General features: G+C 48.1%; 4 protein-coding genes across 7 annotated transcripts; 2 read left to right on the top strand and 2 right to left on the bottom strand.

Moving 5' to 3' along the window:
- Window positions 1-1,174: 1,174 nt before the first annotated feature.
- pnpo (pyridoxamine 5'-phosphate oxidase) lies at window positions 1,175-4,166 on the bottom strand. 3 transcript variants are annotated; one of them, XM_061264260.1, is made up of 8 exons: window positions 3,981-4,166; window positions 2,874-2,939; window positions 2,581-2,705; window positions 2,359-2,458; window positions 2,234-2,287; window positions 2,044-2,172; window positions 1,902-1,972; window positions 1,175-1,811 (listed from the first exon to the last, which is right to left on the bottom strand). In XM_061264260.1, the coding sequence occupies exons 1-8, from the start codon at window positions 4,029-4,031 to the stop codon at window positions 1,649-1,651; spliced, it is 759 nt and encodes a 252-aa protein (XP_061120244.1). In that variant the 5' UTR covers window positions 4,032-4,166; the 3' UTR covers window positions 1,175-1,648. The 3 variants fall into 3 exon arrangements, with proteins under 3 accessions (XP_061120244.1, XP_061120246.1, XP_061120245.1); XM_061264262.1 differs by lacking the exon at window positions 3,981-4,166 and adding an exon at window positions 3,196-3,338; XM_061264261.1 differs by lacking the exon at window positions 2,874-2,939.
- mrpl10 (mitochondrial ribosomal protein L10) lies at window positions 3,302-5,664 on the top strand. Of its 2 annotated transcripts, XM_061264265.1 has the most exons (6): window positions 3,302-3,440; window positions 3,834-4,006; window positions 4,088-4,252; window positions 4,402-4,546; window positions 4,665-4,889; window positions 5,526-5,664. In XM_061264265.1, the coding sequence occupies exons 1-5, from the start codon at window positions 3,401-3,403 to the stop codon at window positions 4,874-4,876; spliced, it is 735 nt and encodes a 244-aa protein (XP_061120249.1). In that variant the 5' UTR covers window positions 3,302-3,400; the 3' UTR covers window positions 4,877-4,889; window positions 5,526-5,664. The 2 variants fall into 2 exon arrangements, with proteins under 2 accessions (XP_061120249.1, XP_061120248.1); XM_061264264.1 differs by lacking the exon at window positions 5,526-5,664 and having other exon boundaries at window positions 4,665-5,035.
- An 18-nt stretch (window positions 5,665-5,682) lies between these two features.
- Window positions 5,683-11,514, top strand: osbpl7 (oxysterol binding protein-like 7). Its single transcript, XM_061264258.1, has 22 exons — window positions 5,683-5,760; window positions 5,832-5,894; window positions 6,997-7,165; window positions 7,227-7,370; window positions 7,458-7,511; window positions 7,578-7,691; window positions 7,757-7,991; window positions 8,054-8,172; window positions 8,254-8,343; window positions 8,742-8,895; window positions 8,969-9,072; window positions 9,146-9,314; window positions 9,389-9,535; window positions 9,608-9,744; window positions 9,805-9,942; window positions 10,019-10,082; window positions 10,162-10,240; window positions 10,318-10,462; window positions 10,534-10,684; window positions 10,771-10,897; window positions 10,986-11,108; window positions 11,174-11,514. The coding sequence occupies exons 3-22, from the start codon at window positions 7,040-7,042 to the stop codon at window positions 11,280-11,282; spliced, it is 2,529 nt and encodes an 842-aa protein (XP_061120242.1). The 5' UTR covers window positions 5,683-5,760; window positions 5,832-5,894; window positions 6,997-7,039; the 3' UTR covers window positions 11,283-11,514.
- tbx21 (T-box transcription factor 21) lies at window positions 11,418-18,605 on the bottom strand. Its single transcript, XM_061264259.1, has 6 exons — window positions 17,871-18,605; window positions 14,271-14,425; window positions 14,088-14,209; window positions 13,858-14,016; window positions 13,717-13,778; window positions 11,418-13,254 (listed from the first exon to the last, which is right to left on the bottom strand). Exons 1-6 carry the CDS (start codon window positions 18,431-18,433, stop codon window positions 12,489-12,491), a joined length of 1,827 nt encoding a protein of 608 aa, XP_061120243.1. The 5' UTR covers window positions 18,434-18,605; the 3' UTR covers window positions 11,418-12,488.
- Between the last annotated feature and the right edge of the window lie 3,517 nt (window positions 18,606-22,122).

Here is a 22,122-nt window from a genome sequence, read left to right as displayed (position 1 = left end):
AGTAAAATGTTTAGGAGAGAGAGAGAGAGAGAGAGAGAGAGAGAGAGAGAGAGAGAGAGAGAGAGAGAGAGAGAGAGAGAGAGAGACAGAGAGAGAGAGACAGAGAGAGAGAGAGAGACAGAGAGAGAGAGAGAGAGACAGAGAGAGAGAGAGACAGAGAGAGACAGAGAGAGAAAGAGAGAGAAAGAGAGAGACAGAGACACAGAGAGAGAGACAGAGACAGAGAGACAGAGAGACAGAGCTTCGGCTTTTTCCGTTTCTTATAGATAGAGATAGAGATAGATAAAGTTTGGCTTTCAAAATGCTCCAAGAAAAGAAGTGACGGCATAATTGCCGTTCTCAATGGTACCAGCTGCATCTTGAGCCGCAAATTGAACATAAATGGAATCCTATTTATCAGTTACAGAAAGTCTCGAGACAGATAAATGAAGAGGTGTATTTTCAAAACAATTTTCAAGGAGGTAATCATATACTGTCAAGAAAATACTTTAAGAAGCTTCTTGAATGTGAAAGTACTCTCAGGCTGTCTACCTGCGAATTCGATTTTGGAATAAGACGGGCATTTTCCTTCAATCTTTGCCCGAGGAGTAGGAATTGCGTGAGCACATCTCTTCTCACAATTCACAAATAATTCACAATAAGGTAAATCATTCACTGCAATTTTACAAGTTTCACAAAAGAAAAAAACAAAGATCAGACTTACAGTAGCTGCAGAGGAACGGAGCGTGGAAACTTTCCGTGCCGTGCCCGTCACGCCGAACCTGCACGGGGAGCTGATGCTCTCTCTACCTTCTTTTCTAATGCGGCTGCGATATTGCACACGCCACCGCGTGAAGAGAGGGGGGGCAAACCAAACCACCTGTGCGCGTGCTCAATGCAGTTCCTGCTTAGAAATGTCAACTTTTTAAAAATTCCTGCAAATTTCAATCACGTCATCCTTTAATGCTGTATTCCAGACACACTATTTATAGCACGCCATTAAACCAAAACCTCATGCGACCCAACATGTACTGATTAAACACACATGGAAATCCAAACGAGTCATTTTTAGACTGATTAAATGTAATTGGATTATTTCCTGCTGCCCACCTGACGATGTCCCACTGGTTGGCAAGTCATACTCCAAGATGGCACTGCTGTCACCTGCTGGCAACAAATTGCTCACTGACGCCAGTCTTAGCAAACCGTTCATTTATTCATGAACGTGAAACATGTCTAATTACTCACAGTGGACACAATCAGCGGCGCTTTGACAAAGCCCAGAGGACAGCTGAATACTTTGCAATTGACAAATTCACCTAGTGGAGTTGCTTGTACTTTTTATTTGGAGGCCACAAGATAGCACCATCACCTTGTTTAAGTAGGACAGTTGTCATTGGTGTCAAGGAAGTATGTTGGAGAGGCACCTCCTAACCGAGAGACATGCTTGTATTTTGGGAAGGAGCTAAGTTTAGCCTGGGCTGCTAAAGGCGTCAATTATTGATTCATTTTCACTATTTTCTATTTGCATTACAAGTAGTACCTTTCTGATGAACACTTGGGCCTACTAGACTACTGTGTTTTAATGTTGCTCATTATGGAGAATAAAAAGCACTCAAGTAAAGTCAGGATGGAGCTTCTGCGGTTCGATGCCGCCGATGACGGGTGATCACGGCGAGAGTCGCTGATAAGCCCAGCAACCTTCTCCACGCCGCTGATGCTCGCCTAGCTCAGCGTCTGCAGCCACTTTTGTGAAGACGATGCGGTCGTGGAGCCTGTTGGTTTGACCCTGCCAGAACTCTATCAGCTGGGGTTTCACCACATAGCCCCCCCTAGTAGACGGAAGGAAAATGCATGGTAAACAACAGAACAGCAGCTTCTGTGAATGTCAAATATAATCCGGGCAATGAAATGCTACTCACCAGTAGTCTGGCATCGGCACTTGTGTGTCCTTATACTTTTCCTCTAGCTCTGCGTTTTTCTCCCTCAGGAACTAAAACGACATGATGAACTTACAGTGAAAAATTAATGTTTGAGGAGCGTGTTGCTTTTGGTTCTTCTTACGTCTCTGTTGGGAACCGGCGTGCTCTGCCGGCTCACCACCGCCCCGATCTGGCTGCTTTTTGGCCGTGAGTGGAAATAATCACAAGAGCTCTGATAGGGGATTCGCTCCACCTCGCCCTCAATGCGGATCTGCCGGGGACAAAAGTTGGAAATCGATCAACACAAAGAGAGAGAGGAGATTTTGTCTCACCTGTCTGTTCAAAGGCTCCCAGTAGAAGACGAGACAGGCGTAAGGGTTGCCCTCCTGTGGATGAACGGCAGCATGATTACGGTGAGATTGGAGGATGCAAAAGGTCAAAGGTCGCAGCTACTAACCAGCTCCCTTCCCTTGCGGCTCTCGTAGTTGGTGAAGAATCGGAATCCATTGTCGCTGTAACCTTTAAGCAGAACCATGCGGGCCGACGGGCGTCCGTCTCTGACGCAGGCGAAAAAAAATTTCAGGTATCTATACTTGAGTATTTATTTTTAAAGTCGCAACTTACTTTGAAGTAAAAGGTTTCACCATAGTTGTGAACATGCATGCAAGAGGTTGCTCACTTGGTTGCCGTGGCGATGCACATGGCGTTGGCCTCTCCAATCTCAGGACACTGGGTGGCTTCACCGAACCAGCTTCCAAACTGCTTAATTGGGTCCAGAGAAGATAGCTGGTTCTCCTCAAAACACTGAAATGAACACAATTCTACTGTCAGTGATATTCATTTGTTCCTACAGACCCTCAACGCCTCATTAGTGTAGCAGAGCGTGCATGTGCATTAATGGAGACATACGCAATTTTTAGGATCTCAATAAGATATCCATAAGAACGACTTCAGTGTTATTGCAATGCTCACCTCCTCGTCTCCTTTGTATTTCTTCCTCATGTCACTGAGATCCATGCTGGAGCTGTCACGCGTCGACTGTCGGCAAAAAAAATGTGCAAAGACGCTCGGTTTGCACGCAGTCGGAGGCGAAAGGAAAGCGCAATTTGGCCGAATAAATAATACAGTCGGTCCCAATGACAGTATGCGCCTCATGCCTGTCGCCCATGTGACGTAACGAGTTAGCGTTACGCAAAAATATTGCGTAAGTTTTGTTACTGACGTTAATGTATAACTTCGTTTAGCTTCAGCATTTGGTTGACAGCAAAATAATACTGTATACGTAGTGTCATACCCAAACCAATGGTTCATGGATTATCGTCTCGATGACTTTCAAAAAGGATGACCGCGGACATGTAGAAAAGCAAATGTGGAAGTCTTTAGTAGTGGTATTTACGTGTATTAGTCATGGTCTGCTAATACTACTACACTTATAAAAAATATCACCGCTATTATGCCCGTGGCATTACGTCACTTCCGCAATACACTTCCTGTCAAATATGGCGACGACCTTGTGTGCAATATTACTACCTAAAACAGGTAATACAATATAATCTTAATTTATAGAGCGCATTCACTGCAGCTTTCATCGTAACGGAGTAGCGATAATGCGAGCTTTTATAATATAAAAAAATCTATAGACATTTTTTCCCCCCGGCGATCGCTAAACTACTGCTAAATTCCAGCTAACTGATGTGCGTTTAGCTCATAGCATGTTGTAGTATTACTGCTGTTACTACAGGCGGTAGCACTACGGTAGTTTTCGGAATAATTCACTCACTGCTGACCTTTTTAATCAGTAGTTGTCTTTATACACATATGTATTGTACTTATCGATGTAAATACTACTCCGTCGCCCCTTTAATACGTCATTGCTGTCACTACAGAAGAAGAAGACACTATCCGGCGTTCATGTAGATGTTTATCTTCCAGGATGGCTCCCCCTAACTCAGACCATTCGGCATGGCTCCAGGGCTGTCACCCGCCACAGAAAACCAATGCACTTCCTTAAACAGAAGTTGATGGCTGTGACAGAGTACATTCCCCCAAAGCCGCCGGCTCCCCCCGGCGCGTACCCACCTGAAACAGTCGTGGTCCAGGAGCAGGTAACAATCCTTTTTGAGTAAACATAATGTCACCGTTACGCAGCTCAAGAGGATGTATCACTAAAAGTTCTTTGTGTCCAGGAGAGTCACTTGATAAAGTTGCTGAAGCAAGACCTGGAGGAGGTCTTCCGTGACTGCAAGATGGTGGCTGTGGCACAGAATAATGGCTCCACCTCTGATGACATGATGATGCTCAAGAACAGGTTCCACAAGCATGATATTAAGGTCAAGTTCTTCCCCAACCAGGTAAACAAATACAACAACCAGGATGTAAAAACTCAGCTCTAGGCTCTACGTTGTTGTCGAGAATTGTTATTAGATTATGTTGCTTTAATCCACAGTGTCTGCCTTTGCTCAAAAACTGTCACGTAATGTCCTTCCGTGCTCGTGTGCAGGTGATGCGTTCCTTCCTCAGCGAGAGCATTTACAGCAACTTGGCTCCCCTGTTCATCGGACCCACCGTACTGTTTGTCAGCAAAGAGCCTAAAGTGAAAGAAATGCTGTCCACGCTGCGGGTCAGCCCGCAAATGATTCTACTAGGTACCTTTCATTTTTTTGAGTCAAAGTCTCTGGAGCGTTTTACAGTACCAGCATTTGATTATTTAAAATGTTTGAAGCATTCAGGCGGTCTTTTGAGATTTTAAATTGTCTCTTACAGGAGCATGTGTGGAGAACACGCTGCTGAGTGTGCAGGGCGTGGCGAGCTACGCCAAGCTGCCGTCAGTCAGCGTGGTCCAGGGCGAGCTGGTGAGCGGCTTGAGCTTGATTGTTTCGCAAACCAGCACCCTGCTGCGGCAGCACCCCACCCACCTGACGGCGCTGTTGCAGCAGTATGTAGCGCAGCAGGCTGAAGCCCAGGAAACCACGTGAGATGACGTTGAAGGTCTCAATTATCATTATTTACATGAAAGTTTTTTTGTGAGTGTGAGTTTTATTTTTTAGATGTACTAAGTAGACATGTTATGATCACATTTGAGACTTCCATATTTATACTTCAACTGCAAGTGGCATTAAACAGTTTGAAGCCTCTGTTGCTTTTTTTAAATTGAGTGATGACCAAAATAACTATCATCCATCCATCCATCCATCCATTTTCTGAACCGCTTAATCCCCACGAGGGTCGCGGGAGTGCTGGAGCCTATCCCAGCCGTCATCGGGCAGTAGGCGGGGGACACGCTGAACCGGTTGCCAGCCGATCGCAGGGCACACAGAGACAAACAACCATTTGCACTCGCACTCACACCTAGAGACAATTTGGAGTCTTCAATGGGCCTACCAAGCAAGTTTTTGGGATGTGGGAGGAAACCGGAGTGCCCAGAGAAAACCCACGCAGGCCCGGGGAGAACATGCAAACTCCGCACAGGGAGGGCCGGAGGTGGAATCGAACCCGCACCCTCCTAACTGTGAGGCGGATGTGCTACCCAGTGCCCCACTGAGCCGCCTAATATCATATCATAAATTAATAAACGTGCTGCATAGAAACTGCAAAATTGACGTGATGATACCATGTGGCCTGTAGGTGGTGTGGTCTAACAAGGGCACAAGCAACGGCAGCTCCTAGGCCGCTAATCCTCAGATTAGCGTCTGATAATCTGAGGTGCACAACCGTGAAGAGGGTGGTGTAACACACACACACAGACCGGCACCCACCCCCACCTGCTCCTCTGCGGGCTGCCTGCTGTAATTCCCACTAATACGGATCACGTCCAGGACGTCCTGGTGCGTCCTCGTTGACGTGGATCCTATTCGGCAAAGTCAGTGACGTGGGTGTGGAAGTGGCCGACAACCGCCCCGGACGGAACTGATGATTCCGGTTCTCTTATAGCAGACCCCCCCCACTCCAGAGTCTTGTGATGGATGGACCATGATTCACACAGCTGAAATCGAGGTAGGAGTCATAAATCAGAATCAAAAGGAAAAAGTGTTTAGATGATGAATAACATGTTGGAATTATTATTATGGATGAATATCAAAGTGCGAGATGACATCACTGCTTGTAGATATTAGGAGCACAAGCGATCACAAATTTTCATGTGCTCGAGTCACTTGACGGGGTGTTTGCGGTTGAGGGGGTGCGGTGTCATCTTAAAGGCTTTAGATGAAATCCTCTCCACTGACCGCATCACACCAGTCAGCCCGAGCGCTCAAGAGTGGATGTTATCGCCCAAATATTTTGTGGGGTGTACCAGTGAGATGGTGCTAGGATATCTTTTTATCTCAACCGACCGCAAGCTGTAAAGAAAGCGCTGACATCTTCAGAAAGGTCAAAGCGGCTGTTTTTGGCCAGGGTGACGGCAAACGATTGGGCCGCCGTGTTTACTTGCGATGAGGAACTTTTTCTCGTTGAGGGGGCTTGGGAAATGAACATTTATGTTTGTCACAAAAAAAAGTTTAATTTCAGATTTGAATCTTTTTTTATTTTGAGGGGGAGTTATAGAAAAAGCAATCAAGCCAGGCCTTGGTGAAGTTAAAAAAAAATATTGTGGAGAGTTGTGTGTTAGCGAGCTCACCACCAAATCCTCTCATCCCGTTTACGTAACACAGGACCTGAAGAGAGCATGTGCACCTCTTGGGAGATGATTTGGGAGGTCAAAGGTCAATGGGACCTGCTATGTGGTCCATAGCAAAAATTAACTTCAAACTAGTCCATCCTCTGATTGATTTATGGATTGTGTTGGAAGAGCTGTGTCTCACTATTTTTGTCTCCACAAAATATATTTTTTCAATATCAGGGATTCCCAACCACCTAAAAAAAATTGTCTCCTGCGTGGTGAGAATTTTCTATTTGCATTGGAGTGTGCATCTACTCGTGTTGCTAAAACAGGGTCTGCTTGAAAAACCAATTAGGACAAAGTTACTAATCCTCCTGGCAGTCGGCCGGGGAAACGCTAATTGCGGCACGTGTCGTGTCGTCTTTAGTGCTTCTCTCAGCTGAAGACAAAATGTCTTGACTCAGAAAATTAAACATCACACTGTTGTGCTCCCTGCAGGTGGTTGGCGGGGTGCGTCGCATCGGATCGTAGCCGTTCCCAAATGACTTCCTTGGCCCTAAATCGCAGCCAGTCGTTGGCGAGCGGCCTGGAGAAGTCGTCGCCCACATGGAACAAAGCTCCGCCCTCCCGCAGCAGCAGCACTCTGTCGTCTCGACACTCGCGACAGGTGACGCTTGGAAAAACGACTTTTGTCAAAACGGGGCAACCAACTGTTTTTTTTCTTCCAGCTGATTAAAGACTGGGAAGTGGTCGACGACTTCCAAGTGGAAGCGAATGCCGCGGGGGAGCATCCTCAAGAGAGGAGCACTCCGGGCGTCTGTGAAGGTTATCTTCTCAAGAGGAGGAAGTGGCCGCTTAAAGGCTGGCACAAGGTGACTAAATAGATAACTGGCCCTTTAAAAATGTCTCTTTAAATATTTCTTTTCAGTCTAATTTTATATATTTTTTTATTCGTACAGCGCTACTTTGTACTGGAGGGAGGGATCTTGAGATATTGTAAAAATCAACAAGATGTAAGTGCATATGATGAAATGACATCAATGCTTCTTAGGATGTATGCTAACGCAAAATGCTAACAGGTGTCCATAGGAAGAGTGCAGGGCTCTCTGGACATAAGCAGCGCTGTCATGTCCATCAACAAGAAGTCCAACCGGATCGATTTGGACGCAGGAAACATTTTGTATCACATGAAGGTGATTGTTTTGTTTCATAACTTCATTCACGTGTTTGATGCTAAAGGTTTCTTGTGCAATTGAAGGCAAAGAGCCACGAGCTCTTCTACATTTGGGTGACCAAGCTACAGGCGCATCGCTCGTACAAGAAAAACGAGGCGGCGGCGGGACACGGCGGCGCCCACAACGGACTAACGCTGGACGCCGCCTTCCTCGGCGGACGGCCAAAGAGTTGCCCTCCGAGCTCCGCCAAGGATGCTGTCGACAGCAAAGTGTCGGCGTGGCTGCAGCAGAGTTCGCCTCCTGATGTCTGCGCTCAAGGTCCGTTTCAAACGTTTTGTTGAAAGCCGCATGCTCCTTCACTGAACTAATCCTCCTTCCAGAACTGAACCGTTGCAATTTAGACCTTTCCGAACTGAACCGCCTTGTCCAGAAGCTGCAGCTGCTGGAGGCGGGCCAAACGTTCACCAACGGGGAACTGCAGCGGATCATCAGCTCACAGGTGCCTGGCCGTGTACCCCCTTTTTTTTTTTTTTTTTTTTTTATAACTCCTGATGATATATTTTGGTTCATTTGAATCCAGAATATTTCCCTGGAGAAGCCAAAGAAGCAAAAGCCAGGAAAAGTGTGGGGTCACTCTCGCACCCTATCCAGAGTAGAAGCACTGGGAATGGTGAGCAGTCTTCTATGGACACAAGTATTGGGACACAACTTTTCAATTAGAAGGAACTGAATGTCGTATACTGTATATATGATTTTTTGGGGGGGGTTAAATATATACACAGGTCAAAAATACTTTTCATCTTTCCATTCCAAAAGCCTGTTCGTAGGATGACAAAATCGGTGAGTTCCTAGTGGGCAGATCTTGAGATGTGCGCAGTTTTGTGACCGTTCCGTGTCCTCCAATCAACACCGGGCACTGTCTAGCTCTGCCCCTTTTAGTCACCCAAGCCTGGTCAAAAAAGTGCTTATTTTGTTACCATTTTGAAAATGGAAACAGGGTACTAAACTGTGAGACTATTCTGGTGGAGTTGACGAATTGAACGCTGTGCTTTTTTTCTTTTTCTCCAGCTGTCCTCCGGCCCTCTGAGCAGCTCCTCCCACTTGGGCGCCTCCGTTCCATCCATCCCGGACTACGTCTACTCGCAGTTGACCCCCCTTAACGCTGCCTCATCTGCAGAGGGCAAGAAGATCCAGCAGGACATCTGCGCTGTTTCACGGCGAGGTATTGCGCACACAATAGTTGAAGCTCAACGAAACAGTTTGAGTTGAGTCACAAAGGTTCTTCTCATCTTCAGTCTTGGCCACGCTCCAAACGGTCCACCACTCATTGTGCCAAGAGCGGCAGAAGCTGCGGGGAGTCTGGGAAAACAATGACATCGACAACTCCCACACGGATGAGGTGAAACTTTTCAAGGTCCACCCCCCCCACACTAAATGTGCGCTAGCCCGATCTGCTTTGTGTCGTCCTGTAGGTGGCAGCGGGGAGGCGATCATCCCGCAGGCCTCCCTCGGTGGCCGAGTCGACGGCCGAGTATTTCGACGCCAGCGATGACTTCCTGTTTGGGAGTTCCTCTGACGTGTCTGATGAGTCGGGACTCAGCGACGGTAGCACGTCCAACTCCGAGCCGGAGGAAGGACATCGTGAGTCATCTGCAAATTGACTACATTCCGTCGTAAGTGGAACGTAACCTCACTTGGGTCGACCTTTCCCGCAGTATCCGCCACCCGAAAGTACCGCGCCAGCATTTCCAGATCTCCTCACAGCGTTGCTCCGAAGAGCAACGGCCAGCGAACAACGCTTCCCGCGCCGTGTCCTGACAACAGCCACGTGGGCCTCATGGCCATCCTCTACAACAACATCGGTACGTCGTGGCACATTCCAGCTCACACCGCCTGGCAAAAAATGACAAATGAGCGTGGACGTTGCGGCGCAGGCAAGGACCTGGCTCGTGTGTCCATGCCGGCCGCTCTCAACGAGCCCGTCAACCTGCTGCAGCGACTGTGCGAGGAGCTGGAGTACAGCCAGCTGCTCGACACCGCCGTCGCCACCGCCGACCCCTACCAGAGGATGGTACGCCACGGGAAAAACATAGGAGTCAGCAAAAGGCAAAAAATATTCTCTCTCCGTCAGGTCTACATTGCCGCCTTCGCCATTTCGGGCTACTCCACCGCCACCTTCCGAAACCGCTACAAGCCCTTCAACCCGGTTCTGGGAGAGACCTACGAGTGCGTGCGGGAAGACGGCGCTTTTCGTTTCATCAGCGAGCAGGTCAAACAATAATCTGTCCACGCAATCTTCCACACTTTAGGCCACACTTTAATTTTGATGTCTCATTATGAATCAGGTGTGCCACCACCCGCCCATCTCCGCTTGTCACGCAGAATCCGAGAACTACTCCTTCTGGCAAGGTGAGACTTGCCGATCGTAGAAGTGAAAGCGGCGCCAGGCCTTCAGCTCATCTTTGCTCCTCTTGATCTCTCAAAACAGACCAGAGGTGGAAGAACAAATTTTGGGGCAAGTCGCTGGAGATCGTGCCAACCGGGATGGTGAACGTCACCGTTCCCAGGTAAGCCAAGCCGCGGGACGTCTGGAGAACTTCAGCAGAGGTTTGCTTGCTTGACGAGCTCATCGCTGTGGCGTCAGGTACGGAGATCACTACGAGTGGAACAAAGTGGTGACGTGCATCCACAACGTGCTGAGTCAGCAGCGCTACCTGGAACATTACGGGGAAGTCACCATCCGCAACCTGAAGAGCAACGCGTGTACCTGCAAGATCACTTTTGTCAAGGTGGGCGGCTGACTATTAAAAGTTTTCCCCCCGCCCGTTTGTTTGTGCTTTATCGTCCCCCTCCTTTGCAGTCTCGCTACTGGGGCTCGGACGCAAACAAGAACGAGGTCCAGGGCACCGTGCTGGACCAGAGTGGCAGCGTCATCCACCGCTTTGGAGGTCTCTGGCATGAGGGGATCTTCTGTGACACGCTGCCCACACCCAAATGCGTCTGGAAGCCAAGTGAGCTTTTTTTTTTTTTTTTTAAAGCATCTTCCACTGCGTCCTGTCTTCACTTCCTCCCATCTCGGCTTGTGTCGCCTCCTCAGACCCTCAACCCAAAGACCACCTGATCTACTACGGCTTCTCCGCCTTTGCCATGGAGCTCAACCAGCTCACGGCAGACCTCAAACCTCTGCTGCCCCCTACTGACAGCCGCCTGCGCCCCGACCAGAGGTCAGAGGAGTCGCAAACACAAACTGGGAGCAGTTTGCAGGAAGTAGCCACGTTGCTGACGCGCCGCCGCTCGTTGTGTCATGAGCAGGATGCTGGAGGAGGGCCTAGTGGAGGAGACGGACCGAAAGAAAGACGAGATCGAGGAGCTGCAGAGGGAGAGGAGGAAGGAGCTCGGCAAGAAAGGAGAGGAGCACGTCCCGGCGTTCTTCAAGTCAGTTCACCCATCCTTCAGATATGATCAAAAGTTGAAACCAATTGTTTGTGTTGTCGTTCCAGAAAAGCCAAAGATTCTTGCGGGCGCGACGTGTGGTTGACAAATGAGACTTACTGGAAACTCCGAGAGGATCCCGGCTTTGCAAAGCTCCCGTGTGTCACGCTGTGGTGATGTTTGCGCACAAAAACAAACAAAAGCCGCTCGTGGTCGGCTGAGAACGGCCGTGATTGGATCACTGTTATTTCAACTTTTATGTGTGTGTGTGTGTGTGTGTGTGTGTATGGGGGCGAAAAAATGCATACTATGTTTCCTTTAAGCTTTTATTTGAATAGAAAATAAGAAGCAACAGTACAACATTACTCAATTGTGCCACCTTGAATAAATAACACTTTTAGAAATCTCACTTTTTGGCAGGATGGTTATTGCTTGGTTTGTCTTTCAAATATGCACAGCAACCCCGTTTTATTTGATTCATTTATTTTTCGTTGTGACCTCGGCGTGAGACATCAGTCACGTTGAAGATGCTCAGTTTCGACTACCTTTGGAACTGCTTCTGTCATTTGCGGTTCTGACTTGGTGGCTCTCTCGCAGACAGACATTGCCCCCCCCCCTTCCCCCCCGGGGTCTGTGTGGTCACTTTCCACTTCCTGCTTACAGCGGTGACAAGTGTCTGTTTGGCTCCAGGTGTGTGAGTGACCCACTTTTGGGGGACCACAGAAGAAGAAGGGACCGCAGCCTGCAACGCTCTTCTTTCCCACTGGCCTCAAACGCACCGTGGGAGATCACGGTAACTGTCGCCAACCATTGATTCACCTCTATGCTCTGTCACCGCCTCCAAATGTTCGGATTTATTTTTGACCTCAGAGTGGGGGACGGAATTTAATTTTTCACACTTTGAATGTAACGCGACTATGGTCACCCGGAATTGACTCCTCCCTCCGTACCTGAGCGTGAGGCCAATCAAAAAGCTCTGATATGATTGTCGTGGATAAATATGACATCACTGCAGGAATCAAGGTAAACAAAAGGTGCAATGATAAAGGAAAAAAAGTCACATTTTTCTGGAAAAAAAAATATTTTTTTATAATACAAAGCTTTTTTTTTTGTTAGAATAAAGGCGTCTTCTCCGGAATGAAATACGAGAATAGAGTGTTGTTGAAAAATGACTTTTCTTCACGTTTTTTTTCCAACTAGTCATGGCCGCTTGGCATCCTGAAATACTGAAAGTCAGCACAAAAAAAGTTTCCGCCTTCTTTTTTCGAACCCTTGTTCTACCAGTGCGCCAGAGTAATTCTACGAGGACAAAGCGTGTACTCCAGTACGTGGCATTGCTTAGCGAAGCGGTGTCTGGTGGTGGTGGTGGTGGGGAATTGGGCCTCAGTGAGCATAATAGCCAAAGTAATCGGCGTCTTTGTCACACATCTGCGCCTCGCAACTGGGCGGCGGCGAGTTCTCAGTGCTGGACGTGTAGGGCGACACCCTCCTCTTCTTGACGTCGCTCGCGCCGCTCTCAAACGGGGCCGAGTCCAGCGAGTCGGGCGACTTCACAGAGGGCGGCTCCAGCCAATGTTGCTCGGCCCCCGCCCCGTCTTTGACCTTGTCGGCAAGGGGGAGGGGCTCCAACGGGCCTGGGTGGAGGGGGGCGGCGTGCAGCCTGGAGTTACCGGGCGCCATGGGCGACGAGGACATGGGACGGAACCAAGCCAGGCTGGGGGCCGGCTTACTGGCCAGGTACTGAGGCGGGGCCCGGGTGGTGCTCCACCCCGCCGTGGTGGACACGCTGCTGGAGGCAAACGGGTGCTCGGGGTAGTAGCTGAGGGTCGGCAACGGAGGTGTCTGCAGAGGGAAGGGCTTGTAGAGGGTGTTCCCGGAGAAGTCGCCCTCGAAGGACGAAGCAAAGTCCAGCCGGTTGGGGGTGACGGCCTGCTGGGACGGCAAGTACCAGTGCGGCCCCGGGCTGGAGGGGGCGTCCTTGTGCTGCTGGCCGCCCAGCGCCGCTTCCCGGCCGTAGAAACGGCTCTGGGGCAGGGGGCCGATGTAGGGGTCCGGCAGGTACCCCGAAGGGTAGCAACCTCCAGGCAGGAGTGGCTGGCTCTCCGTGGGGGAGGGAGTGAGGCGCTCTGGGTCGGGCGGTGCGTACAGACTAGGCGGGCGACAGGGGGGGAGTAAGGGGAAGGGGGGGAGGTTAGGAAACTTGTGACTTCCTGCCTCAAAACCTCAAACTTCTATGAACTATCTCCACAAAGGGCACGACTATTTACTTGGAAAAAAATGGACTTTGTTTCTGTAATTTTCTTAAAAATAATTTTTTGTCGTGTTATCTTGTTCCATCACATGTTGTCTGTTTGACCGCAATGAAAACAAGAATCTTATCTTCTATTTAATCTTGTCCTTTTTTTGTGCTTAGTCTGTTTAACCAGATGCATCGGTTTTAACACATGATCGCAAAGCGCATTTAAACGTGCATCGTTTTGAATAATGATACAGTATGGTAATGCATATAAAAAGTCTACACACCCCTGGAAAATGTCTCCAAAAAAATGGAATTTGAATTGGGGTGTGTAGACTTTTAAAATCCACGCTAAAGAAATTTTACTGCACTCACGTGTCGTAACTGTCGCGGAAACCTTTGGCGAAGGGGTTATGGTCGATTTTCAACTGTGTTATCTACAAGAAAGAAGAACAATAAGAGAAAATTGGACATTTTCCAGACAGTGAAATTTCATGCTTCGAAACTTTCACCCACGTCAGCGTTCTGGTAGGCGGTGACGGCGATGAACTGCGTCTCGGGAAAGACGAAGGTTTGCGCTTTGGACGCGTGGAAGGCGTCCTCGCTGCCGTCTTCCTTCACCTCCACCACGTGCAGACGCGGCTGGTACTTGTGCAGGGATTGCAGAACGATCATCTGTGGACAAGAATATCAAAAAAAGATCAAAACTAAATCTAAAACTAAAAAATGCAGGGTTGGGTTCTTACCTGTGCCATATTGTTACTCCCGCCCTTGTTGTTGGTGAGTTTGAGTTTACTGAAGGACACTTCCTGCCTCATCCAATGGGCGCCAGTGTTGGGCGAGTCCGGGTGCACGTACATCCGGTTCCCTGCGTCGATCACAACATCACTCAAAAGTCCAAATCGTGGAAGCCCAGCGAATGAGAGTACCTGGCATGTTGCCCTCGGCTTTGCCGCACTGTACCCATTTGCCGCCCTGGTAGCGCCAGTGGTGCTGATCGGCCAGAACCACGTCCACGTACACGTTGTAGTGGGCCGACGGGTCCAGCGAGCTGATGTTGAAGCTGAGAAACGGGAACATCCTCCTGAAAAAAACCCCACAGTATTTAAGGCTCAGGTCTTTAGCCCCTCCCCTTTCCCTCTGGTGCCAGCCAATCAGATTCATTCTCAGCCCACCTGGGCCTGTTGATTACTTAACTACCCAGTTTGCTTCATCCTAGCGACTCGCATCTTTGGATTATCTGGATGTTTTCTTTCTCACCTGCCACTTTGTTTGGATTAAAAGAACGTCTTTTGGTGTCCTCCTGCTGCTTCACTCCAGTAAGTCCAGCAAAACATTTCTTTGACTTCTCATCCAGATGTTTTTTTGCTTCAAATACACAATGTGTGTGGCTCTCCTGCATGTTGACAATGCTGTTTAGCTTAAGGTGAAATGCGCTTATGCAAATGAATATAATTGTTCCCTCAGGCGCTTTGGCGGCATCAAAACAAGTGAGGTGTGTAAAGGCAGGAAAGCGTTTGTCGGGTGTCGGCTGGGCACCTGAGGGGCGGCCATTTTAGAGTCGTGTTGTTTTAGCGTTGCTCTGTCAGACGCTTGGGCAGTTTTTTTGGGTTTGGTTTGTATTGGGTGTACTTTCACTGTTGACCACTAGATGATACTATAGTGCTGCATGTTCATTTTTTAATATTTATTTTTAAATCACAAATGTAACTGCAATCCACTCTGGAGAGTCTTGGAAGGTGATTCTTCGATAATCAAATCTGGAAATCTTCCACTGTACTGATGCTAACAGCAAACGGCGGTTCATCCGTCAACGGGGATGCTAGCGAGTCCTGGGAGGAAGTCCGGTACTGGCATTTTGGCTGGTACTGCATAGGGGCGAATGTACGGGAGAGGAAGCGGACGTCGGGTCGAGGGGTGGGGGTTGACTCTTGCGCACCGGTGCACCTGCTGATGCATGTGGACAGGAGCTCAGGTCGGCTTCTTGTCAGCGCGTACGCTCGCCTGATCGTCTGTGACCGCGACGTGGCAGTCTGCAGCTGCCACCAACACGGAATGCTATATTTAGTCCGAAGGCTTCGCAAACCTGTTGGGTCCAGGGACCCCTTAAAGGTGAGACTTCTTTCCAACAAAAATAGTGCTATGGTGCCACCTTGTGGCCTCTATGTGGTTATGATGACGTTAGGGGAGGGATTTTTTTTGTCCAGGACAAATTTAGTGCTTTGGCACCACCATAGACGCTAATAGAATTTTTGTGCCAGTCCTAGCGTGTAGATTTTAAAACATGATACGACATAGTTTGCAGCCGATCTTTTTTGACCTCTTATTGTAAAATTAACGAGTCAGTTTGGGCTTCTGCGAAACTTGTTGACTCGAGATAGCGCCTGCTTTGCTGTCCGACGAGGCGCTCGCTTGCACGCTCGGGCGCCATTTCTGCAAAGATGAAGCGTGAACAGGAAATGACTGTCACAACTCGACATGGTCGCACTTCTGCTTTCTTTTTTCGATGATTTCCTAATATTCAAATGAAATATTTTCAAATCATGATGACTGACATGTTGCTTATCATCAGTGAGGACTTGAAATAGAAAAGAAACCCACTTGAGTTTCCCCACTTTGAATATGAAACTCTTGTGGGAAGACACCTAAAAAAGATTTTTTTCTTTTTTTTACCCCTTCATATTTTAGAGTTTGATCTTGAACTTTTCTCTGAGAAGGATCAAACTTCAAGTATTTCATCATGGGCCACATCAAAGTATTTATTGGTTTGCTTCAACAGGCTTTTAAAAAATCATATTAATAGTTCGTCGCCTCATTGTATTATTTTGTAAATATTGCAATACATATTTATAAATTATACAAATATTTTTCCCATGACACAAGCTATAAATGTCATTTTTCCAATTGCAATTTGAAAATGGCCTTCCAATACATTACATTGTCAATTTGAATTCAATTAACTATTTAGCCTTAGTAAGAAGTGGAGAAAAAATTGTAATTTTAGTTTTATTTTGACACTTAGCGAGGTAGAAAAGAGTTGTCGTCCTTCCCTGAAGATACGATGGAACGCAGAAGTGCGAAGGAGGTGTTGATTCTTCTGCAACCGCTTGTGATGGACTCACAAATGATTTTTCTTTTTTGGGACTTATTAAAAATGTGCACTGGCCGAGGAGCTGCAAAGGCTCAAAGCGGCTTCAAAGGTGCTTCACCTTGTGAACTTTCACCATCTCTGGAGATTTGTTCAACTTCTCTCCTCCATATTTGAATCAGTACCTGACTGAAGCCAGTCAACGGCTTGTTCCTCCAAAGTCTTGCAGTTGTCCTAGAAATATGTTCTTTTTTTTTCATTGTCACAGGTGGGGAAATAATGTTTGACTACGTGTTGATATTAAATAAGAGGCTTTGAAAATATGTAGAACTTAATTAAAAAAAAAACAATTTGAAACTCAATGAAAAAGTGCCATCTCCATGAAATTAAATGGTGCCAGCATCAAAACATTACGTTTTTCCAATTAGTGAAGTTGAATGAATAATTTGACGTAACTGTGCAAAATGAATATGAATATTTTTATTGGGACGTAAATTGAATTTCCAAGTCAAGTTGAAATCTTCAAACACCAAAGAGATCAGATATTTTTTGTCACTGCATGCCAAACAAGTGTCTAAATAATATCTAGTAAATATGATCATCATGGTTATATGATTTATATTGTATAATTTCTAAACAGCGACGCAGCTCAGTTTACCTTGACAGCTTTTTAATGCAGAATATTAAATATTTCTCTGTGGCACCTTTTGAACTGCATTTGAACAGCGACGCAACTCAGTTTACCTTGACAGCTTTTTAATGCAGAATATTAAATATTTCTCTGTGGCACCTTTTGAACTGCGGTCTTTTATTAATTATAATTATTTTTTTAAACAGGGAATTAACTTAATGTCACTAAACTTTTTTATTCAAATTGGATAATGTCTGTTACAAATTTAACAATGCAAAGCACTGCGAGCCAACTGCAAATTGAAATGTAATTTAAATGCCTCAATATCCGTTTAATGTTTAGCGATAAACACTGGGGCTGTTATTTTAAATATGATTACGATCAAATATTTCTGTCAAGCAAGCCGACATATGCCTCAACCACATCAATAGTGCAATAATTAAGATTTAAAATTCTGAAATAAAAACTATATAATTTTGTTTCATAAATTATACTGTTAGTAAACAGTGGGGCAACTTATTTGAGTCACTTTGTGAATAATTCTGAAGAATATTAAATGATTGGTCAAATTCGTATGCATATCCCTCAATATAAAATTCCATCATTTCATATATGCAGATAACACGTTGAATATTACAAATATGTTTGAGAATATCTGAAATTTTTGCACAATTTGGAACATATAGAAGCGTCTCAAAAACATACAATCAAAAATCATTCATTAAAATCAAGTACGTAGAAGTCAACTTTCAGAAGTGTTGATTGTAAACAAAGTTGGATCAAGTGTGTTTGTGACGTGGAATTGCTCACCTGCCGTGCTTGGTGATGATCATTTCGGTGTGGAACTTGTGGAACTTGGCCCACAGCGGGTAGTTGTTGAGCAGCGCCTGCGTCTTGCCGCACAGCTGCAAGCCGGGCAGCGGGTAGAGCGCGGTGGCCCGCTGGTAGCCCGCCGCCGCTGCCGCCGCCGCCGCCCCCCCGAAGCTGTCCGGCGACGGCGGATACGCGTCTTTGCCCACCGCCGGGAACCCGTCCCCGTAGCCCGGCCGGGCGACGCTCCTCTGCGGGGAGCCCGCGCCAGCGTAGTTGCAGCCACCCAGCGTCTGCGCGTAAAAGCGTGCCGGCTGCGCAGCGTGTCCGAAGCCGCCGAGCGCCTGCTCCGAGTGGTACTGCAGCGCCAGGGCGTCCTGGCCACCCGCGAGGGAGTCCTGGTAGTAGAAGCGCGCGTCCTGGATGCCCATTTTGAGCTCGGCCGGGTCCTTGGCCCCGCCGCGGTGCAGGTGTCCGTTCACCTCGGTGCTCTTTGCCAGGCTGTGCGCCTCGGTGGCGCCGGTCAACATGCTGAGGTAGAGGTTGCCACCCGTGCCGCCCATTTGCAGACCCCACTAAAGTCATAAGGCTCGCGTGCGCATCCAAACGCGGGAGCGAGCGTCTCCTCCCGAGTTTCCACCGGGGACCCTTGCAACACCGACTGCACGACTCCCTCGATGACTTTGTCACTGACTTTGCGACCGACCGACCGACTGACTGGCAGCACTCTCTCTGTGCAAACTCATGTGTGGGATGTGTAGCGCACGCGCGCGCCCTTATTGCGGAGGTGTGTCCCCCTGTGCAGCGCGTGCACGCGCGTGACAAGAAGTCATCAATTGTGTCAACAAACGTCTTCATCCAATTCTTAGTTGAGTCAAACAAAGATCTCTTCAATATATTCCGTTCCTTCAAGACATGAATATATCTCAAAACCCTGATGTGCTAGAAAAATAGGATTTGAAATTGGTGCCAAAATTTGGAGACACCATCGTTGCTGCTGACCAGTCAGTATTATTAAAGACGATTTCAATGAATCCAATTTCAAAAATGTTTTGCATATTGATAAACTTCCACATTCACCACGACCACCAATTTTCCATGGCAAGAAAAACTCTTTCCTTTAGTCATTCATGACTGTTTCTCCCCCTCATATCATCTTCCTCACTCATGTTTTAAGTCAGCTGTGCCTTTCCATTGCACAAAAACTCCTCTGCCACCTCCTGTGCCATAAATATCCACATCGTGCCTTTATGGCACGCCTGACAAAAAGTCCCTAAATCAACATCAATGTGCCGGCGTTGCGTTGGTTTGCATGCTATGCTAAGTTTGGTGCAGCTTCATCCAGCTGAGTGACTTTTAACAACTTTGTGGTATCTGCATGGTGTTTGGGCCTCCTCCTGTGATGTAGCTGCTAATCAGTCGTCACGTAAATTACCTCGTTAGAAGTTATCCGGTATGCCTGTCGGAGTGTCAGCTTGGCACGGGTTTGTCGTTAACGCGGCATATGTTCCTCGCGATCTGCAGGTCGGGTGTGAAGAAGGCTTGGGGGTGGGTTTGGGGGGGACTCCATCTATGTTAAGAAATGAAGGAAAAAAAAAAAAACCAGAACACTTAGCAGGGTTCACACACGGTGCGTCTTGGCAAAATGCAAATGTATTCTTCAACAAGCAACAAGCTGCCACTCCCTGCGGCTATTATTAGCGGCTAATCAATGCTACATCCAGTGCAGTGGGTCACTCCGGACCTCCACTTGACCTCACATTATAAATCATGCAGTCGAGCTTTCCATCATGATGTCACTCATGTGACTCTGAACACTGACACTTTACCCAAAGAACCTTTTTGGATCAAAAGCTATTTATTATGTCATGAAATGCTCGGTATGCTAACAACGGTTAGCGTTCTATCGTGTTCATTGACATTTGAGATTGTGAAAATGGCACTCAATAACAGTGCCAGAGTTTCAGATGCTGGCTCCGTTCAAATGATCGCTAAGCGAGCGGGGTGTGGTCCAAATCCGTTGAGGCGGGCCGGCCCCTCAGAGCACCACTCGGGTTGCCAACAAGTTGCCAACCGGAAGTCTTGCCGATCAGCGGCCTTCCGAATCACGCGGCTATCAGTCGAGCGCGATCTGAATCAATCAAGAGAAATGAATTATTTTTAGCGGGATGCGGCCTCTCGCCTTGCTCGCCGCCCTCTGGCCCCCGCATACGAGCCCCCTCACTAATGAGTGTCAACACGGAGGGCCGTGGCACTTTGACTGCGGACACCTCGCCTGACAAACGCAGGGCTCCAGTCAGCACCCGTCACGTCGACGGATGCCAGCCAAAGTGACAACGTGCTCGCTTGCCTCATTTGCTACGCAGCTTTTTCCTTCTGCAAGTTTCTTCATCAAAGATAAAAAAAAAAAAAAGTAGAAGTATTGATACGGTGTCTTGAAAGAGCCTCTGATTTTCCCGCATGTGTTTTCTAGTAAGCGTAATGACGTCACTGTTCTAATCTGAACGCTGGTCCCGACAGCCGGCTGGCAAACGGCGGCAGGGCATGCGACGGAATGCGGGAATGTCGAGCTTGGCGGAGGAAGTCGAGATGGTGGCTCTCCGGTTTCAGCGAGAGTGGCGGGATGAGTTACACTGTCGGGGCGGGGGTCCGAGGCGTTTTGGTTTGGTGCGAGTGGAGCTGGCTCGCTGGTGGACGACATTCCAGGAGATCAACGTTGCGTTTTTTTTCTTTCGCCTCCAACTAAAATCTCTATCGGAGCAGCAAAACAATCATCAGCATTGCGACTTCCGTTTTGCTTCCTATGAATCACGGGAGTCCCGTCACGTATTATTCATTCCGTCGCCGAGCTCACAACTCGCGTGGCTGGACCCAAAAACTTTATGAACCTCTGGGGTAAATGTCGTTATCATGGTCACAGCGACGGCTATTTCCGCGACGTTCTGCGTGTGCAAGCGCGTGCACGTCCACGCCGCCCGTCTGTCAGCTCGGGTTAACCTGACGCCGAGAGGCCGCACCTCCGGGGGCCACTCGGGTCCCCCGGGCGGCCTCTTTCTCATCAGCGGCATTAGGCCGGCTGCGTGTGATGGCTTCCGACCGGCGGCTCCGCAGCGGCCACCGCCGCCGCCGTGATGCCAGGTCCAACTCCCCGCCAGAAGCGGCGCTCACTCTCCTGCTGTGAAATAGTAAGTGGCGCTGGCAAAGATAGCGCTAATTTGTGCCGGGCCTCATCAAAGGACAGGCCGCTAAAACGCCCCGCCACTCTGAGTCATTCGCCAGCCACCTGATGGACACCCGCAAAACAGCGCCGGCTAAAGTATTCGACTTTTTCAGACCCACCACGCACGGCGACAAAAGATTTCTGGTTATGACATTTAGTAGATCCATAAATCCTAAACTCATAGTTCTTTTGGGGACGGGGTGTGTGAGGGGGGGGGGGTACCCCACGAACAACAATGGAAAAGCCTCGAAAATGTGAAGTGACAAAGGCTGCCCTTTGTGCAGCAATTGACATGGCAGCGGGTTGACACGGCGCCCCCTCTAGGGGCTGATCTTCCAGTTGGGATCAAATGCCCAAACTAGGTCAGGGGGGCGGAGTCACGGTCGAGGTGGAGGTGGCTTGAAAGGGTGGGCTGGGGAATATTAAGACAAATGTGTCACACTCTTGTTTATTTTTGACGCAAACCACATTTTTGGAGCTTTGACTTTCAGCGCCATCACTTAACTCCTCTCTTTCATTTTACTTTTGGGACCACAGGAAGAAAGTTCTGTCTGGTACAAATCACCCCCCCCCCCTCTGGTCCTTGTTCTTAACAAGCTGACCCTTCCATTTAATTAATTAAAATTAGCATCTGTCCCCGTGGCATTGATTTGTTACGTCAGATGGAATCAGCCTTGGTGCCCTCAGACGCCAAGGGCGGCGGCCCCAATGAGGCCCGAGATCCTAATTAGACGACGAGAGGAGGAGGAGGTGATTGGAGGAGGCCTGTGTGAAGGATCTGGACAAGGAGCACAAAGAGGGGGAGGAAGGGGGGGGGGCGGAGTCTTGCTGGTTTGAATTGAGCCCCCGGGGTCAGGGGTTGTATTTATACATGCGTGACGGAGGGGCTGATCTTTGTGTTGTTGAGCCTCCAACTTTATCATCCTCTCATCCATGTAAACAGCAATTGTTCAACTCAGAATGCAGTTAAAAAATGAATAATAATAGACATAACAAAAAAGACGGTAAGCCTTGTGGGTGGAGCCAGCAATA

This window comes from Syngnathus typhle, linkage group LG18 (assembly GCF_033458585.1).
Source record: "Syngnathus typhle isolate RoL2023-S1 ecotype Sweden linkage group LG18, RoL_Styp_1.0, whole genome shotgun sequence".
Classification (NCBI taxonomy): Eukaryota; Metazoa; Chordata; class Actinopteri; order Syngnathiformes; family Syngnathidae; genus Syngnathus; species Syngnathus typhle.
Note: the sequence above shows the minus strand (reverse complement) of the source record. Positions and strands in the feature narration are given on the sequence as shown.

Bases quoted from the DNA above. Each gene is read 5' to 3' on its own strand.
- mrpl10 (XM_061264265.1), top strand. From the start codon at position 3,401: ATGGCGACGACCTTGTGTGCAATATTACTACCTAAAACAG. The intron at 3,441-3,833 runs GTAATACAATAT...TTTATCTTCCAG, and splicing joins AATATTACTACCTAAAACAG to GATGGCTCCCCCTAACTCAG. The intron at 4,007-4,087 runs GTAACAATCCTT...CTTTGTGTCCAG, and splicing joins CAGTCGTGGTCCAGGAGCAG to GAGAGTCACTTGATAAAGTT.
- tbx21 (XM_061264259.1), bottom strand. From the start codon at position 18,433: ATGGGCGGCACGGGTGGCAACCTCTACCTCAGCATGTTGACCGGCGCC. The intron at 13,779-13,857 runs GTGGGTGAAAGT...TCTTTCTTGTAG, and splicing joins CCGCCTACCAGAACGCTGAC to ATAACACAGTTGAAAATCGA. The intron at 13,255-13,716 runs GTGAGTGCAGTA...TCGCCCGCCTAG, and splicing joins TTCCGCGACAGTTACGACAC to TCTGTACGCACCGCCCGACC.
- pnpo (XM_061264260.1), bottom strand. From the start codon at position 4,031: ATGTTTACTCAAAAAGGATTGTTACCTGCTCCTGGACCACGACTGTTT. The intron at 2,706-2,873 runs GTGAGCATTGCA...TGTTCATTTCAG, and splicing joins AATACAAAGGAGACGAGGAG to TGTTTTGAGGAGAACCAGCT. The intron at 1,812-1,901 runs GTGAGTAGCATT...TCCGTCTACTAG, and splicing joins GTGCCGATGCCAGACTACTG to GGGGGGCTATGTGGTGAAAC.
- osbpl7 (XM_061264258.1), top strand. From the start codon at position 7,040: ATGACTTCCTTGGCCCTAAATCGCAGCCAGTCGTTGGCGAGCGGCCTG. The intron at 9,073-9,145 runs GTGAAACTTTTC...GTCGTCCTGTAG, and splicing joins ACAACTCCCACACGGATGAG to GTGGCAGCGGGGAGGCGATC. The intron at 11,109-11,173 runs GTCAGTTCACCC...TTGTCGTTCCAG, and splicing joins CACGTCCCGGCGTTCTTCAA to AAAAGCCAAAGATTCTTGCG.